We start from the raw sequence: 17,446 nt of genomic DNA, 5'->3' as shown, positions 1-17,446 counted from the left end.
AGAAAACTCGACTTAGCTTACATTTTTCTGATTCAATGTGCTTGTTTTTTTTTATTCAGTGGTGAATTAACGGGCAAATTGATGGCCGAAATGCGAAAGCAGTGCGTATCGATATGTAATGTTTCAATGCAGAGCTCCCGATTATTGTTAAATGTATTTACGTTAAAAGGAATGTAAAAATGGAGGACATTTTTTTCGCGAAAATTAAAGAATTCAGTTCTTTCAGTGTTTCGGCTTATTACGAAACTAACTTATGAAAACAATACCACGCATATAAGTATTGATACTTTGCCATCGCGACGAAACTTATATTTATCAATTTTATTTTGCTACTTGCAGATTTACAGATATAAGTACTTGCCATCTAGTGGTGTAAGCTTGCATTAATTGTACTTGAATTCTCATAAATTTTTGTGCAGTTTATGTAAAAAAATTAATCAGTACTGATATTCAATGAATATTTCATGTAAAAATTCCTAAAATGAAATTCGGTATCGATTACTTTAATTTTAATGTCTAGATTTTACATTTAATTCTGCATTTAATTTATAGTTTTTTTTATCAGTGTAGATTTTTATGATGCTTACGAGTATAAATGTTACAGTACACGCTATATTTTCTGAGAATAACTATAAAGCATCTCTGAGGGTCAGAAACTATTTATTTAAATATGTGTGAGTGCGTGTATCTGTATATGTAATCTACAATTTATTTTCTTAATAATATATTTATACAATCGCAGAATTGTATCGTGTATGGAACGAGGAAGAAGGGAGCGTAAAAGGTATGATACAGTCAACAAACTTAGAAGTTGATAGTGTATGATATGTATCGAAAATCGATTAACTCGATTTATGACTAGGTATATTAACATTTTATGACTTGAAGAGGCCGAGCGTTTGCCAAGTCAACTATATATATATTATATTATATATTATACAATCGATGAATTCTGCAGAAAGTCTATTACTGGCTTGTAAATAAGTCCTGGCGCGCTCATGGCGTACAAGAAACTTATGTGGTTGAAGTGCTCGTCTGGAACCTTGTCCAGCACTCTCACGTTCGGCAGTACTTGTGCCAACGTCTCGACGTCCTGCGACAAAAAGATATTAAGCTTGTCAATTAGTCCGATGGAAAATGCGCGTCGATATCGGAAAATTTACCCGTGAGTCGGCGACGAGATCGTTGTGAGCGTAATAAATGGCCGTGGGAATCTTGACGTGCTCCATCTTGTATTCCGGTGGCTCGGTCGAGTTGTAAAAAATAACGTTCATCTTGCTCGAGCCGAAGTCAAACTGACGGAATTTTTCTGTACAGATATTAACCAATATTATGACGAAGGAAGAAAGAAAGAGAAAAATATTAACTGCAGGCACGCAGCTATAGCATGGCTTGCATCTCAAGGCAAAGGGGGAAAATGCAGCGCCGAGCGCAGGCAGTTAATGTCGTATTATATGTATTTGCTTACTCGAGGTGTGTACTTGAGCAAAGTGAAACAATTGCTTTATCGAGCTACCAGCCGGCGAATGTCCAAGCAGAATCGGTATGGTAGTCTGAGAAATTCAACGTAAAAGAAGCAAAAATCTTCGCTGAGCGATCGTTCGACGATAATATATAGTACAAATCGTTTGTGTAACGTAGACGGCATATTATACGAACCTTGTTGAAGAGCGATACGTCGTAGCCGACTATCATGAACAGTATGTTGCTGCAGACGACTTGATAGGGCGTGCGAGCTTCGCAAGCTTCTCGGCCGATTTTCGTGAGCAAGGCGTTCGTCGGCAAAAAGTCGTTTACTCCGAAAAATCTGATCACATACTTTCGATCGTCATCGAGACATTTTAGTTTTCGATTGAATATTATCTTGTTGAATTTTTGGTAGAAATGCTCAACATTTTATCTTGCCGTTATTACGAAATATAAATTTTTTGGATTATTTGATTATTATTTGATTATGCCCACGACAAGAGGGATTAAGATGGAATTTTAATAAATCTTGATTGGATATATGGAATTATTTTGACTTTGCCACTTGCAGATTTACAGATAAAGGTTTTCGCCATCTAGTGGTGAAGGCTTCAAAGTAGTATTATCGTATTTAAAGCAATGAAAAACAAGTCAATTAACAGTGATGTATTTTAAAACCTTTTAAATAACCATTTTTCGATCATTAGGCAATAATTTATGTTGAGAAACCCTACTAGGAATAGTGAAAATATCAATTACTCACGTATAGAGGCGTCGATATTTTCGTGAATACACCGATTATGGGACTCTTCGTGTGAGTCGTATTGGCCACCGGCGCCATGAGCGCTGCCCTGCGCACTTTGGCGTTGTACTCGGGCCTCTCGGACATCATCACTAGGAAGATGGTCGAGCCCTGCGAGTGGGCCACGTAGTCGAGCGTCGATCGGCCCGTGACGTTGAGTATGTGATCTACGGTCGCGGGCAAGTCGTACAGTCCCATCTCGTGCCAGGAGAACTCCCAGAAGGCCGAGTCGCTCGCAGTCACGTTCACGTGGGCCTTGGAGTACGTGTTGCCGCGCGAATTGCCCATCCACACGTCGTAACCGGCCCTCGACAAATAATACGCTGCGGATCAGCGTGAGCACCCATAAGTATATACATCATTGTAAGAAGGCATGTACGTGTGTGTGAGCAGTGTGCACTGCTGTAGTGGCAGTTTACGACCCAGGCCAATTGCAAGATCGTTAAACTTTGGTGCGCGAGTTAACTTTGCAGTCAGCAGTGCGGCAGCTTTGTTTGCACCTGAGTTTAGCGAGTAATATGATTGTGCAAATCTTCCCCGAGGCAACCAATTCGAAACGTATACGCATCGCACCAAGTTCAATAATTTCGGAAAGTTTTGACCAAATTCGACCGAGTAATCTGGAGATGTGCAGTAAATTGACGTCATGCATATAATACGCCGAATTTCGCAAATTATATATTTTTTTAATGGCGATTACACCTTTATTACGGTCTCTTACTCGTTATATATCGGGGATAAATTGCAAATCATTTTTAATTAACCGATATTCAAGAACGTTCGCTAATGCCCGCTGACGGAAGATTATTTTTCATCGAGTCCCAATGAAGATGATAAAAAAAACCTCATCGAACGCGATCGTCGACTTTTTTTGTTGCACACATTATTAATTTGATTTGGCATGATCTTACCGAGCGACTGATTCGGTCCGAGCATTACCCAATCCGCCGAGCTGCCCAGTAAGCCGTGTTGCAGCAGCACGACAGGTTTCCCGTTGAACGACGTCTCGGAATCGTGGCCCGGTATTCTGTGTACCGTCAACAGATAACCGTCCGCAGTCTCCACTTGATGCGATTCCGCCAGGTAGCCGTGTTTACATATCAGCTGTGCCTGCGTACATATACATCGACCGTTTTTTTATCCTTAATTACTTTATTGGCGATCATTGCGAAATTTTTCGCGTCGCGTCGAAATTACATTGCTCGATCGCGCGTTCTATGCGGTGTTCTACGTATTTTGCGAAAACTGGAAGAAAAATTCAACCGAAAGAGAGAGATAGAAAAAATTAGTTTATTATTACGCCTCGCGAGAGTCGAGGCTGACGAAACGAACTGCAGCTTGAATTTGAGCGGAAACGTGCATAATGAAATCAGCGTTGTTAAGCGCCGCGCATATCTCGGGCGTTTTGATATTTCGCAAAAGACTCGAGGGGAAAATGAATTGATTCGCGCTCATGAATAATGAAATATAATTACTGTATCTAAAAACACGTCCGGATGATCCATCATTTCGGAAAAGTTTTTTATGGTGAGCGTCGGTAAGACCATGTTCATCATGAAGCCCCAAGCTTTCATCACTGTGTCCTGAAAAAAGAACAATCAAAACGGGGAAACATTTTTCATGTGATATAAAACATCGTTCAATACAAAGTTTCGCTCGCCCAGCATATCCAGTACTGCATTTCTCATTTCGGTTTTTCTCTCTGAATACAAGAAAAAACGATCCAAAAAAGGCAGTTTATAGCTACATCGAGATGCGTCGCACAAACAGTTTCTGCTTACACCAAAGACGCGACTATATTTTTGCACCTTCCAGCACGCGGGAGTCTTCTCTTTGCTTCGAGAGCAGCAACAATAAAAAGGCGAGAGAAAAGGGGGAAAAAAACTATCCCGGTGGAAATATCTGGTCGATAAATTTTTCTACGGTCGTATACGCGCGCACAAAGTAGACAAGTGCACAACGCGTAACGTAGCGCGCGCGCAGTCGTATAATACTAACACACTGATATCGTCAAGGACATCACCGACGCGTGAAGCTCAGCGGCTAAAAGAGCGCGTGCACGCATATAGTTATTGCATACGGAGTGCCAGAGAAAAATGTACATCTTGCGAAATTTCGTGCGTTCCCTCTACCTATTTAATACCTGCGTGGCCGTGCGAACTTGATCGCTGTAGGATCAAAATAAAGAAGTACACGAGCGTCTCTCGAGTGCATGTCATTTTTTTTTCGTCTCGTTCGAGAGGACACGTCTTTAAGTGAAGTAAAAAAGATGATACCTCTAACTTTGGTATTTAAGTAGAATGTGGAATATGGGACAAGTGTGGTATACACATTATATTAGCTTTAAATCAAATTTACGATTGACCCGAGTATTATATTCTTGTGGTCCGCGTATATTCATCAAATGCTCGTGTATTATTTTATACGATTATTACGTCGTTGCACCGCGAGAGACAATAATTCTCACATATATCTCTGAAAATAAACGTCTCGCGTGGCAGCAGTGGCGGCGTTGTTTTTTCTTTTTTTGCTAAATCAAGCATCTAAAAGACAGCAATGATCTCGCGACGGACGGCGTCAATTCCTCGCTGAGTGCGTTTTATTCCGCACACGTGTGCAGCGCCAGCAGCGTCACTTTTTTCTTAGCTCCCGCAAAGATGTTGTAAATTGTATACGAATCAGTCGTGCGGGTATCAACTAATACGCGTGAATTGCGTTACCCGCGACGTGCGCGAGACATCTCACTTTTTGACGCTTTGAGAATTTATTTATAAATAGAGATAGAAAAATGCAGTATATATTGATGAAAAAAAACGTGGTGGGATTTTGCTTACCTTCAAATCGCGTATATTCGGATCATCGGCGATGTATGTAATCTTACGTCCGATGTTATCGAATTTTTCGACTACATCTTTGTAGCCCTCTGTAAATATTAATTGATAAAGAACATTGACAACTAACGGCTTATAATAATCGCAAAAAACTGCATTTATTCACATTATATACAAGAAGCACATCTATATATAAAAGCAATATTGCCTATTTTCCTAAAAGCACATTACATTTTTTTTTATTCATTCAATCACCTTCGATTCAGCTCATAGTGTAGTTATGGAAAAAGAGAACTTAATAAATCGTAATTAATTATTTATATAATTATAAAAGTGGAATATTACTTCGTAAAAAACCTGTTCCTTTCTTATATAAAGATTTAATGGTCTTGACACCGGGTATGTTTTCCAACCACTTGGAAAATTTGGACTGCTGCGTATGGAAAAAACAAATAGCTCTCGTTAGAAAAAATCATCAAGTTTTCATGTAAAAAAAAGCGTTCGATGTCCAATGAGGTATAATAATGTCATGTACTGCGCTGCATCGCTCGAAAGAATTACGAAAAGTTTTCAACAACCTTTTGAGTGATATATACATTTGCGTCGTAAATGCTTGTGGGGAGGGAGAACGAGAAAATTGCTGCAGCGAGCGATATAACACTACGCTCACAATTCATAAAACAAGGCGCCGTAATAGCAGGTTATTAAATCGACGCGCGAGCTCGACCAGTGGCACAAACTTTTAGCTCGTACTCTTACGAGAGAGAAAGAGAGAACAAGCAAAATAGGTGGTGGCTCGAATGAATGTGACGTATAATACACACATCGTGTGTTACACGTATGCATGGAATTGTACGTACCTGTGGTTTATCATCGGGGGTGATCCTGGGCGCGGTCATACCGAAGAACTGCACCGAGCCATTGAAGTGACCCATAACTGTCAATTCGTCGGCCTGAGTCGAGGCCAGTATATATTGGGCAACCAGCTCCAATCGCTTCCTCTCGTTCTCCTCGCTCCTGCGCGTTCATGATAAAGAATAAAGAGGCACGTTTATATAGCATTTATGCGAAAGCATATCGCCGCATATAATCTAAATGTATAAAATCGTTGGCAGTAGCCGCGCGTACGCTCGAGAGCTCTATTCATTTTCTCAATATGTAATGTTCGAGCGCGCGGTTATTTTTATAATCTTGAAGTTTTATGCGCGGGAATTATGGTGCGTTGCGGAACTTACGTTTGAGGATTCTTGGCGATGGTGCTGTTACCTATGCCCAGCCAGACGTCGTAGCCTCGATCCACTAAGATGTAAGCTGCAACGTTTTAAAAGATACGTAATTATAAGCGCATGTTAGCCACGCAAAGCAGTTCCATGTACTGGAGATTTATTGCAATAGAGTTTTAAGATTATGTTGGGATATTCGATCCCCGAGACTAATTGTAAACATTACGACTATAAAGAATATGTGTATGAGAGATAGAGATGATTTACCAACTGCAATCTTGGGTTTGTTAACTTCGCAAGGATCGTTGTCGCATAATATGGCGTTCTCGATGAATACCGGCTTTTTGCCCTGCCTCTTGGGTGACTTTGGCCCCGACGAGATCCGATAAAGTATCGTCTCCTTGCCTGGCCCGAAGTCCAACGCGTCGATCTCCGACTCGGACATCGGCAGCACCGGTGGAAAGGCATAGCGTTCCAGCTCGTATTCCGGCAGTACGTTGAGTTGATACTGTAACCATCGATACGATATAAGGATGAAAGTTCGAGTGCTTTGGAAAAACGCGAGCGCGACGCACGCATGCTTAATTATTTGTACAGCGCATTATTTATCGACTGCGCTCATTTAATCCGACATAAATAATTGTTTTCCAAGCTTACAATGGGTACGCGTCATCATTCGGGTTTATTTATTTTACATTAGCATAAGATCGCTTCCTGGTTCGAACGAACGGCAAAATAATTCTATTATTTCCTAGCTAATTCGTGCACATTCAGCATTCGATGATCGAGTACTTTTGTGTGAAAAATCTTTTAAAGAGTGCACATCTAACGGCTGATTAAAAATGCACAAAATCATAAAAGTAGTTATCACAAAAAAAAGCTGTGGCCATCGATTACTCACGCGATACCGGTTTGTGCAACTCGGGTGACGCCGTGAAATTATGTCATAACAGAAAAAAAAATAATAATAATCACGAATCAGAGTGTAATTACCAGATTTCTGCCGCTGGTATCAAAGTAGTTCTCGCCCACGACGATGGCCGCGGTGGTGAGCAGCACCAATGCGCTGATCGACATGATTAACGCCAGGATCCTCAGCTTGACTGGCCAGTTGTCGTAGCCGACGTACCTTTATTTGTGAGAGTGACAAAAGTTTTACGTTCGTTTTAGTGGGATTAGACAATCGCGTGGCTGTCACGCTGGTTTTTTTTGGTATAAGAAAAAAGTGCTCATACATCCTAAAGCTTTCGAACCCTTTACCGCAGTCCATCGCGTGTAATTTTATTATAAACTGCAACTTATGTAACCGGCCGTTTTTGTTTTTATTCAACGAATTTACTCAACTTCTTTTATCAATTATAGGAGTTACAACGGCCGAGTCTTCTCCGACACATTATTAGTACTATGAATTCGAGCTGCTTCGTGCGATTAAAATTTTGCATGGTTTTTGTTATATGCGTCTATTGTATTATAGACTAATTTGTAGTCTGGATTAAAATAATTGACAAGTGAAGTTTATTAGTTATTTAACACACGAAAAGAAGTATAGAAAGAGACAGAGAAGAAGTGAAAGAAAGAGAGCGAAAGAGAAAGAGCAACCGGATTTTTCACGAAAAATCGAATGACTCGCAGAATCGATTAAATTTTATACAATTAAACGATGATGCGATTACACACATTTCAGCTGGAAAATATTTTCAAGAATGGCGTGATCGTGAGGAAACGACTCGTCGGTGCGCTTGACCGGCTGTGGGAATCGGTACGATCAGGCGTTTTTCCACTGCGGCTCATTCGTAAATCGTCGCTCAAAAAAAGTTGAAAGAAAATGAATAATAAAATATTTCTCGCAAAATATGGATAATTCACTCGTTTAAAATGTTTTAAATTTTCACACAGACATGTAGGCAAGTTTTACGTATAGATATAATAGAAGTTCGGCCGAGCTCTCGATAAATGCTGTGTCACAATATCGAGGATATTGAATCGCGCACTGATGCTCGAACGAAACTAGCCTCTCCAGGTCGCGGTCGCTCGGGCAGCTCAGCGCAGACACCAACCGTTACAGTCACATCAAGTTTTTTTTGTGTGTTTTGTTTTAATAAAGAATCACCTTACTCAATATTAGGATAACAATACTCGCAGCAATCAATTGGGCGCTCTTGCTCTCCGATCTTATTTTTTTTTTTTTTTAGCTGAGCAAAGCAACGCGAAGCAAGAAAACTATATCCTTAAAAGCCGATATCCATCCAGGTGTCGCACACTTTTTGATGGTGAGAAATGTCGAAAAGATTTTTCGATTATGAAAACGGATCTGAACGTGAATATTAAATTCTCGACCGAGTTAGACAGGCGCGGACGCGGCAGTGAGATGTGTGCAAAGATATACGCGAGTGTCGTGACACCTTGGCCGCGCTCGACTAGACACACGATCGCGCAGCTCGTTACTCGGATTCGGGCGCGCGCGATCGCACGCTCGCCGAGGCGTCTCTCTTTTTGACCCCGGGTGAACCCCGGCGACGTGTGCGCCGGATAATTATACACGCATTATTTATGTCCATTCAGTAATGTTGCCTCGGATTTTTTGATACGCACTCAATTTTTTTTTCGTGTGTTTTTCTTTTTATTTGTTCGAGACAAGTTCACGTAATGAGTGGGTCGTCGGTCGATGATTCATGATCAATGTACGTTATCAACTTTGAAAAATGAATACAATGTAAAATTTTTTCTTTCTTCGTTTTATTTGTTAAAAAAATACATGTCACAGATCGACGTTTAAATAGTAATACATTTTGTAAATTTCTTAAAATTATCCAAGTGGTTGTGACTAGTTTCGTAACTATAATCTACAATATTTTTTTACACATACACTGAGATTACACGCGCAGCTTCCGTTTTTTTAGTTTAATGAAGCGTTCCACACGAAAGCCGTGTAAAAGGAAACTTAAAAATTACTTGACTAAAGTAGCGTGAAAAAAAATTCACGCAAACATTTTACTAACGTCAGACTTAAACTGCATTGTTTCTTTTGATGATCGCATCTGTCTCTCTATTAATAAGCGATAAAAGCTTAAAGTACAACATTTTTCTAACATCCCTCGCCCACAGGTAGTCAGCGTGATTGAAGTTTGTGTGGGGTAGCCGATATTTACCAATCATGTTTGGCAATGTTTGACCCAAAATTCTTACGTCCTGCAATGAAAAAATGTGTTAGTTTATAGAAATTATTACTAAAATCTCTGTAAATTTATGTTCAAATGACTTACTGATTCATTGGAAATCCAATCATTCAAACTGTAGTGAAGAGACACAGGAGCTGTTACTTTGCTCAAATCGTAATGAGGTGGAGACCATGAGCCATATTTTTGGTAGTTGTAGATAAATCCATAATCAAATTGACGAAAAGACCCTAAAGAAGCATTCAATTATATTACGGTTTGTTAAAGTTGAAAATTAAAATATTTTGCTCAGCACAAAGAAGTATACTTTTCACTCCCTCAGTGCAAGTACAGTTTTTTTTTATAAATCCCCCAGCCTAAAGTAATATTATGATTTCGCTTGGCAACGACAAAATATTACTTTAAATTGGAATAGCACAAAAACTAAATCATCAAATTAAATTTTACCTGAATAAATAAGCTGAGCAAAATGCCTGAACTGTTTTGCGCTTGCTCCCGCAGGAATGTGGAAGAAAACTATATCGAGTATTTCCTGAAAATAAAACGTAAAAGTTCAGTTTTTCATTTTTATCTGTTATTGCGTTTAAAAATATATTCAAACTTACATCTTCGAACTGTTCACTATCGAAGCCAGTAATGAGAAACATTGAGTTGCGGCACAACTTATCAATTTTTATGCTCTTGGACGCAGCGTTTCTGCAAATCAAGTGAGCGAATTTGGATATGAGCTTATTTGTCGGTGCAAACTCGTGTACATCAAGCCAGTCAAGTATATTGCCCTAGATAAATATATTATTTTAATACAAGTTATATTTCATTGTGAAGTACAAGATTGAATCTTTTGATTTAATTACCAGGTAGCTTTGTTCAATTTTGGACAAGAATTGGAATAGAGGACTGAACATGTTGCTGCAAAAGACCACAGGAGCTAGTGCGAACATAGTATGAATTTTGTCATTGTATTCTGGTCTCATGCTGGTCATGACGAAGAAGGCTGTGGTCCCTTGGCTATGGCCGATGTAAAATAGCTTTTTCTGTCCGGTTTTCGCCAGAGCATAGTCGATCATTGCCGGTAAATCGTAGAGCCCCATCTCGTGCCAGCTAAAGTCCCAATAGGCACCGTCGTCGGTTGATAACTTCACGTGTTTTCTAGAATACGTGTTTCCTCTGACGTTGCCCATCCAGACATCGTAGCCTTGGTCAGCGAGAAGGAAACCTGCGATAGGAAAGATTCCGCGTGAATTTTGATAGATCTCTTTTGCAAAAAAAAATATAATAATAAAATTCCTTAATTCGTTTACCTAATCCTTTTTCCGGGCCAGCTATAACCCAATCCATCGATGAGGTCAAAATACCGTGTTGCAAAAAAATCGTGTAATTGTTAGCCTCACTGTTCACTCTTCTTAAGATCCTGTGCATTTCGAGAACGTAGCCATCCTCAGTCGTAACGTGGTGCACCTCAACCTCGTATCCATGAAAAGCGACCCATTGCGGCTAAAACAACGATCGTGCGATTGTTTATTTCCATGATCAAAATGAAACACTCGAGTCCGCACGCGAGGCATTCAATTTTAAACGTGATAAAAAGATTGATGACCGATTAACAGATAAACATAAACACAAAAATGCACTGATACGCTTATTGAAGTCCATCGCGATTAAATGTCAAAGTTTGATTGAACGAATATCAACACACTGGCTTGAGGTACACTTTTACTCACTACTTTAGACTCTGCCGCCGCTTTATTCCTTAAATCATTCGTCCCATTGTATTTGAAATTATCCGGTATAATGTTGTTGACGTAAATCGGTTTGGACAAAAATTCATCAAAATTGTCTTCCAAAATTGGTCTTCCAAAGTTTGGCCAAGCACTTATGACAGGCACCAACGTCGCGCACGAAACCAGCAGCAACAAAAACACTGACTTGTCCATCTTGTATATATTGTGGTGCGGCTTCTGCTGCTGCTGATTCACATACACCCTTTTGCGTGGCCGGCAAAACAAAATTTGAGAAACTGTGCGGTTGGTCGCACGATTTTATATGAACATAATCGTTTATCACGGAGGCGCGCGCGCAAATTAATCAAGGTCGCGATCGCGATCGGCCTAATCAGATTTGCGATATACATGATGAGCCGCGGCGAAACGCAACAATCTTATCTCGACGAGTTTTAGGTAATTTCGTTTATTATTTTCTGTTGTGTTTTCTGTTATTAATAGTTTGCCAATCGAAAGTTGTTTGGCTTTCTTCGAGTGTAACAAAAAAACGATATACGCCTCGCGCGTTATTGATCAAATTGATCAAATATTAATATGCGATAAAAGCAGTGGGTTAAGTTTACACTTGTGCGCACTTAAGTGGCATCAAAAAGCTGTTTTGCACTCGCGAGTTGACACATTCACACACAGGAAGACATAAGATCAAAAAGAGTTGAACGCATAAATTGGTAGAAAAAATATTTTATTCATAGCCTAGCAAGTAAATAAAATACAACTATTCTACTACAATTGCTTATGAGTATATTACATAAATTAGAGCTCTCTCTCTCTCTTTCTCTCGTTCTTTTTCTTTCTCGCGCTCTCGAAACGATGACTAGAATGATTTGTTAAATGCACAAATGGCGGTGGAATCGATTATGACATGATATAATTAAATTATGAACTATCGGACGTATCGATATTTCTCCATTAGTCGGAGCAATGGCTCGAAGACTATCTGAGGCGCTGTCCTACCCCAGAGGAAGTCGTAGTGGTTGAATCGGTTCTCCGTGACTTTTTTGTGAAACACGACGCTGCGCAGTTTATTACTCAGCAGCTCTACGTCCTGCAAAAAAAATTTTCACATCAATCAATATTGTACGCAGATATATCGTATAAGCAAACGTCGATGTCGAAGAATTTTTACCTTGGGCGTTGCTAGCCAATCGTTGTTGCTGCTGAATAGAGCCAGTGGAGCCGTAATCGCGCTCAATTTATATTCCGGCGGTATGGGGGACCCGTACATCAAAGTATTTTTCCTTCTGTCGGCATAGTCAAAGGCACGAAAATAGCCTGCGTGGGACGAGAAAATAATTAATTGTTGCGTCAATGAAAAATGCTCGCGCTAGAATGCAGTTAAACGTTTTTTTTCTTCTCTCAATTTTTTTTTTTGTTGATAAGCAAACTCTTACCTGGATTTATGTAGCCTTGACCATAGTGAATCAATTGTTTCCAAGAGGCACCAGCAGGTATGTGACCTACTATTACCGTCAACTTATCCTGCAACGATGCGATATCGTGTACATTTATCTCGTATTTTTTTTTATAAAACTATTGTACGAAAAGCGATACAATACCAAATCGATGTCCGGACTGAAGCCAGCCAGCAGATAGAACTTGGTGCTGCAGAATATTTGGGTCGGCGCGGCGCTCTGGCAGAGGAGCCTCGAGATGAATCTGCCCCAGCGCGAGCGCGAGCCAAACTCCGGATAGCCGAAGTTCTCGCCTACCCACTGCGAAACGATGTGTCGTTCGAGAAGATATGAAAAAAAAATAAAGAGAAGGAAAAAAGAAGAAAAAAAAAAGAAATAAGAGCTCGGTTTCGAACAAATGTGCGCGCGACACGAAAAGATTTCCATCGCGCCTCTGCACGCATATGCAGTAGAGCAGTGCACTCACCACGCCGAAGTATGTCAACTTGGTGAGTTGCGTAATAGGACCCCGCAGATAGCCAGTGAAGGCTGCTGGCGCGAGGCCGGCGGCCAGCGCGACTTTGCCGTTGTATTCGGGCTTCGACGAGGCCATCACGAAGAACTGGCTCGTGCCCTGCGAGTGACCGACGTAGAGCAGCGAGCGTCGACCCGTCGCTCCCAGGATGTAGTCGATGCTCGCCGGCAGATCGAACATGCCCATCTCGTGGTAACTGCGATAGCGAAAAGGATGATATTTTTAATTCATAAATGATTTATTTTTTTTAGAATTTCTTGGGTACTCGTTCAGTACTCGGTCAAATTTTTACCCATTATCATTAAAGTCATAAAGCTTGTTCTTTTGTTTTTGTTGATTCCGTCATCAGATCTTTATTCAGATTAAAAATTTCGATCAACGATTTGCACGCATGGTTTTAAAACTGAGATTTTGTTGAAACAAGCTTATTATTCGAGTTTGATAATCTTGATTAAATAATTAATTTCAATAAATCTCAAGTAAATATTGAAATTTTAAATTTAAAAAAACAAAACCGTATTGAAGATAGCATTAGGCGCTCTTCTGCCTATTGATTTATGAAATAACATCAATACTTGACAGTATTATTTTTTTTTTAATGTTATCGTACTTTATATCGTACCTAAAGTCCCAAAAATAGCGATCGGTCGGAATCATAGACGTGTGGTTTCTCGAGTAAATATTTCCTCGATTATTACCAAGCCAAACATCGTATCCAGAATCGGCTAAAATGTATGCTGTAACAAGCCATAAAAAAAGCATAAGTCGTATGTATAAATGACGAATAAAAATAAATAAATAAAACGATTATTTGATCAATCAACGAGATTAATTTGCATAAACACTCGGAGAGTTTCATAAAATTGAGATTTTTCATGGAAAATAAAAAAAAGTACTCGCAACACTCCTACGTTAATTGCAGCGCGCAGCAATTGATGTCGCAAATACATATAAATTTAAATAATATCCAATCGTTCACCTTTGCCGCAGATTCTATTTCTTTTATAGAAAGTAAGCACCCTTGAACAAATCCTGCGGCTCTCGCGAAGTTCAAGTGAAAAACGAACGTGACAGCTCGCGCGGTGCAGTGCCGAGTACCAGCGAGCTCCTTAATGACGGCAAAAAAAAGGAGAGGAGAAAAAAAATGAGACAGAAACAAAGTCTCTCGAGTTCGCGAGCGGGCGCCGCGCGTGTAGGAGATATAGGTGAACGCCGTATATACGCGCGCGTAGAGCCGAAGGATAACCAGCGGCAGTGATTTTTCGGCCGCGAGTATATTTCGTGCACGGCGTGCATCATGTACGTATCGTCGAAGTGCATACTACGCGCGTATGTACACAAGCTGCAGTACATGTGGCCGAGCTAATAGTTGTACATGTGCATGCGTGCGTGTAACGCTTACCCATACAGATGTATATATGGAGTAGGTGAAGACTGAATAATAGCCTCGCGCACTACACTCACATAGTGGCTCTTGCAAGCTGAGCGCGCGTAACACGCGGAATTCGAAATGAGCGCGCGCCTGCACTTAAATGGGCGCTCGAAGGTGTCCGCGCGCGCCTCGCAGTCGTTACAAACATTTATAATGTGCGCACCTCCGAATCGTCCAATTGTCGCAAGCATGCAGTTTTGTGTTTCGTTCGAGCTAATCTACCGACAATGTCCGCTTTTACATGAGAAAGGAGTAATTTTTGCTGGTGACTCGGTGACAAAATAGTTTTTCCGCGCGCGAACTCAATGCTAATTTGTCTATGGCTTTTCGAAACGGTGATTGACACCTGTACGCATAGCCAACACAAAGTTGTATAAACAGCACGCACTGCGACTTCGACTGATTGCAAAGTTTTTTTTGTTAGAAAACTTGGCTCGACTCTCGTGCAAGCAAGTCGCAGTTGCGTATATTATACAGGAATATATCGCGCGCGCTCGTTATATTCCAGCGAATGTCCAAGTGTGTAGTTATGCATTTTCCATTCGATACACATCAAAATTGTATGCCATCGTAGCTGCAGTCGAAAGACTCTCTCGGTGCGTTATAAATAAATAAATAAATAATGAATTACATCGCGGTGCGCGGCGGCAAATGACCATCATCGCGCGATCGCGACGTGCCGAGCCGAGCGAGTAACATTTCTCCTGCGTGCGTTAATTTCGCAACATCATTCCGCGTTGTGTATGTGCAGTGCAATGTGTGCGTGCCGTAGTTTCACCGAAGATATCTCATCATGACGCTTTTTTTACAGCGACGCGCGCGCGCAGAGCTCATCATCGCGGCCTTTTCTAGCGCGCGCGACTCGATTTAGGTTTGTAGAAAAAGTCGCGCGAGGCTTCGCCGCCGACAATGTTATCCCAATTAAATTGTATATGTATGAATTTTCTACGCGCGCGCGAGGTAGCAAAAACCGCACACGCGTGCATTCGCGCAGATGTGGTGGTTATTACCCGGCCAACTAACAAAGAAACAAAGTATATATGAATTTTTTATGTACACCATTCGGCGATCTAGGAGCGCACGGGCGCGTATTATAAATCCCATGGGTGCTTAGTGCACTCCCGCGGCCTGCTGCGCGCTTATATATAGTAAAAAGATTAACGGGAATTCTTGCAATCCTGCCAAGGTCTGTAAGGGGAGCCCCGCGATTACGTTCAACGACCTCGAATTCAATTCATTTTTATTTCCTTGACCCTGGTCAACTGAGCGTGAGCACAATACTCAATATATAAACGCGCGCCCGCGAGCTTCAAGCTTCGATACCGATAAAAATCATTGAACTCTATATTGCAACCACTGCGTACACGAAGTGAAAGCAACGATGCTTTATGCGTTTCTCGAAAAATCTTCGAGAAGATCGTTTTTGCATCGTATTTTGAAAAATGATATTACCCAGAGAATTGCCTGGCCCCATGAGAACCCAATCGGCGGAGCTGCCGCCCAAGCCGTGCATCAGCAGTACCGCCGATCGTCTTCTCGGATAATATCCATCGTAGTCGTTTCTGCCAAATGGAATTCTGTGCAGAGCCAAGATGTAGCCGTCGTCGGTTATGACCGTGTGCTCCTCGAACGGGTAGCCGTATTTTCTCGCCAATTCATCCTGCATGCAAACATGCGATCGAAGGAATAGAAGAGGAACAAAAAAACATAAATCATTTATTCGTGCTCGTCATGGACCGCAAAAGCAAATGAAATATTGTAACGTTGTCGCGGTGTAGCACTCGCGCGCGAATCGACAAAGTAAATATATACATGTACGCGAGAAAAATTCGAGCTGAAATTTACCGCAAGCGTCATTCCGATATAATCGTTTAGGATATTCAACGAGAGCCCGGCGCCGAGAAGAAAAAAAATAAAGGCAAGAATTGCCACACTCCTGGCGAAATTCGCCCGTACGTAAAAATATAGCTTAATGCAACAATGCGGCAGCATGACACTTATATTAAAACGGCATTAAAAACACAACCACGCGGCAGCGGCAGCCGGCCATAGATAGGCGGATTGTATAACGAGCTGCTCCGCGAGCACGCGGCGGTGGTTTTAAACTTTCTGTAATATGTGTACACAAATCTCTGTAAGCGAATTAGTTTATATACGTAAAACACGTGCGCGGCGCGTACGCGACTATCGTCGAATTTTGCGCGCGTTTCGCCCGTTTTGTATATTGGCTTATGTCAATTTACAATCACTCACAGTCTTGAGCTCGATATCTGGATTAGGATCCAGTTTGGCGTGGATCCGAGATACAGAAGCCAGCAGCAGCGCAATCGCAGCCGCGGCGGTAGCGGTGGCGCTGATCAATGTAACCGGCGACATGCTCGATCGCACGCACCGATATATTATATAAAACAACGTCCTGGCACTTGTTTTACAAAACGCACCCACGCACGAACACACGGAGATAAGCACACTGCGGCACCCGTTTTATATCATACAATTTTGATTCAAAAAGAGGTATGGCGTTTATTTCGAGTTTTGCATGCGAACCCGCCGTACATAAAATGCGCGCGAAGAACAATGCGAGAAAAATTGGGTATAGCCGGGTCGGGTTGTAAAATCGTAGCTCGGCGTCGAGTGTGCGATATATTATATACTTGGCGGCTACACGCGGCTCAAGTGCAGTGGCGGTGCTTGCGTTGTTGTTATATGCACACTGGACTAGTGCTGGCGCGTTACTGCACCGCGCCGCTATCCGAGCCTCGTGTAGGTTTTTCGCTGCCTACCGATCGCGTATATACTCTCTCGAGG

At 41.3% G+C, this 17,446-nt stretch overlaps 3 protein-coding genes across 7 annotated transcripts; all 3 read right to left on the bottom strand.

The window, feature by feature from the left end:
• Positions 1-685: 685 nt before the first annotated feature.
• On the bottom strand, positions 686-8,751 carry LOC106650852 (lipase 3-like). Of its 5 annotated transcripts, none has more exons than XM_023463084.1 (14): positions 8,434-8,751; positions 7,317-7,452; positions 6,591-6,831; positions 6,336-6,411; positions 5,961-6,117; positions 5,446-5,533; positions 5,104-5,192; positions 3,745-3,852; positions 3,181-3,379; positions 2,231-2,592; positions 1,660-1,818; positions 1,469-1,553; positions 1,164-1,309; positions 686-1,093 (listed from the first exon to the last, which is right to left on the bottom strand). In XM_023463084.1, exons 2-14 carry the CDS (start codon positions 7,398-7,400, stop codon positions 935-937), a joined length of 1,953 nt encoding a protein of 650 aa, XP_023318852.1. In that variant the 5' UTR covers positions 7,401-7,452; positions 8,434-8,751; the 3' UTR covers positions 686-934. The 5 variants fall into 5 exon arrangements, with proteins under 5 accessions (XP_023318852.1, XP_014224569.1, XP_014224568.1 ...); XM_014369083.2 differs by having other exon boundaries at positions 8,439-8,751; XM_014369082.2 differs by lacking the exon at positions 8,434-8,751 and adding an exon at positions 8,001-8,412.
• A 454-nt stretch (positions 8,752-9,205) lies between these two features.
• LOC106650795 (lipase 3-like) lies at positions 9,206-11,433 on the bottom strand. Its single transcript, XM_014368995.2, has 7 exons — positions 11,221-11,433; positions 10,801-10,993; positions 10,354-10,715; positions 10,105-10,278; positions 9,947-10,031; positions 9,587-9,729; positions 9,206-9,512 (listed from the first exon to the last, which is right to left on the bottom strand). The coding sequence occupies exons 1-7, from the start codon at positions 11,431-11,433 to the stop codon at positions 9,330-9,332; spliced, it is 1,353 nt and encodes a 450-aa protein (XP_014224481.1). The 3' UTR covers positions 9,206-9,329.
• A 622-nt stretch (positions 11,434-12,055) lies between these two features.
• LOC106650793 (lipase 3-like) lies at positions 12,056-17,345 on the bottom strand. The gene is made up of 8 exons (XM_014368994.2): positions 16,892-17,345; positions 16,091-16,298; positions 13,829-13,943; positions 13,159-13,402; positions 12,837-12,992; positions 12,672-12,759; positions 12,407-12,552; positions 12,056-12,325 (listed from the first exon to the last, which is right to left on the bottom strand). The coding sequence occupies exons 1-8, from the start codon at positions 17,012-17,014 to the stop codon at positions 12,164-12,166; spliced, it is 1,242 nt and encodes a 413-aa protein (XP_014224480.1). The 5' UTR covers positions 17,015-17,345; the 3' UTR covers positions 12,056-12,163.
• Between the last annotated feature and the right edge of the window lie 101 nt (positions 17,346-17,446).

This window comes from Trichogramma pretiosum, unplaced genomic scaffold (genome assembly GCF_000599845.2).
Source record: "Trichogramma pretiosum strain Unisexual culture from Peru unplaced genomic scaffold, Tpre_2.0 scaffold19, whole genome shotgun sequence".
Lineage (NCBI taxonomy): Eukaryota > Metazoa > Arthropoda > Insecta > Hymenoptera > Trichogrammatidae > Trichogramma > Trichogramma pretiosum.
Note: the sequence above shows the minus strand (reverse complement) of the source record. Positions and strands in the feature narration are given on the sequence as shown.

What these genes read in the sequence shown, in the direction of transcription:
- LOC106650795 (XM_014368995.2), bottom strand. Translation starts at nt 11,433, where the DNA reads ATGGACAAGTCAGTGTTTTTGTTGCTGCTGGTTTCGTGCGCGACGTTG. An exon ending in CGGCGGCAGAGTCTAAAGTA is followed by an intron (nt 10,994 to 11,220) that starts GTGAGTAAAAGT and finishes TCGTTGTTTTAG; the next exon opens with CCGCAATGGGTCGCTTTTCA. An exon ending in TGGCCCGGAAAAAGGATTAG is followed by an intron (nt 10,716 to 10,800) that starts GTAAACGAATTA and finishes TTCCTATCGCAG; the next exon opens with GTTTCCTTCTCGCTGACCAA.
- LOC106650852 (XM_014369080.2), bottom strand. Translation starts at nt 7,593, where the DNA reads ATGGACTGCGGTAAAGGGTTCGAAAGCTTTAGGAT. An exon ending in GGGTTCGAAAGCTTTAGGAT is followed by an intron (nt 7,453 to 7,558) that starts GTATGAGCACTT and finishes TCACAAATAAAG; the next exon opens with GTACGTCGGCTACGACAACT. An exon ending in TGCTCAAGTACACACCTCGA is followed by an intron (nt 1,310 to 1,468) that starts GTAAGCAAATAC and finishes ATATCTGTACAG; the next exon opens with AAAAATTCCGTCAGTTTGAC.
- LOC106650793 (XM_014368994.2), bottom strand. Translation starts at nt 17,014, where the DNA reads ATGTCGCCGGTTACATTGATCAGCGCCACCGCTACCGCCGCGGCTGCG. An exon ending in CAGATATCGAGCTCAAGACT is followed by an intron (nt 16,299 to 16,891) that starts GTGAGTGATTGT and finishes GTTTGCATGCAG; the next exon opens with GATGAATTGGCGAGAAAATA. An exon ending in TCAAGGCTACATAAATCCAG is followed by an intron (nt 12,553 to 12,671) that starts GTAAGAGTTTGC and finishes CGTCCCACGCAG; the next exon opens with GCTATTTTCGTGCCTTTGAC.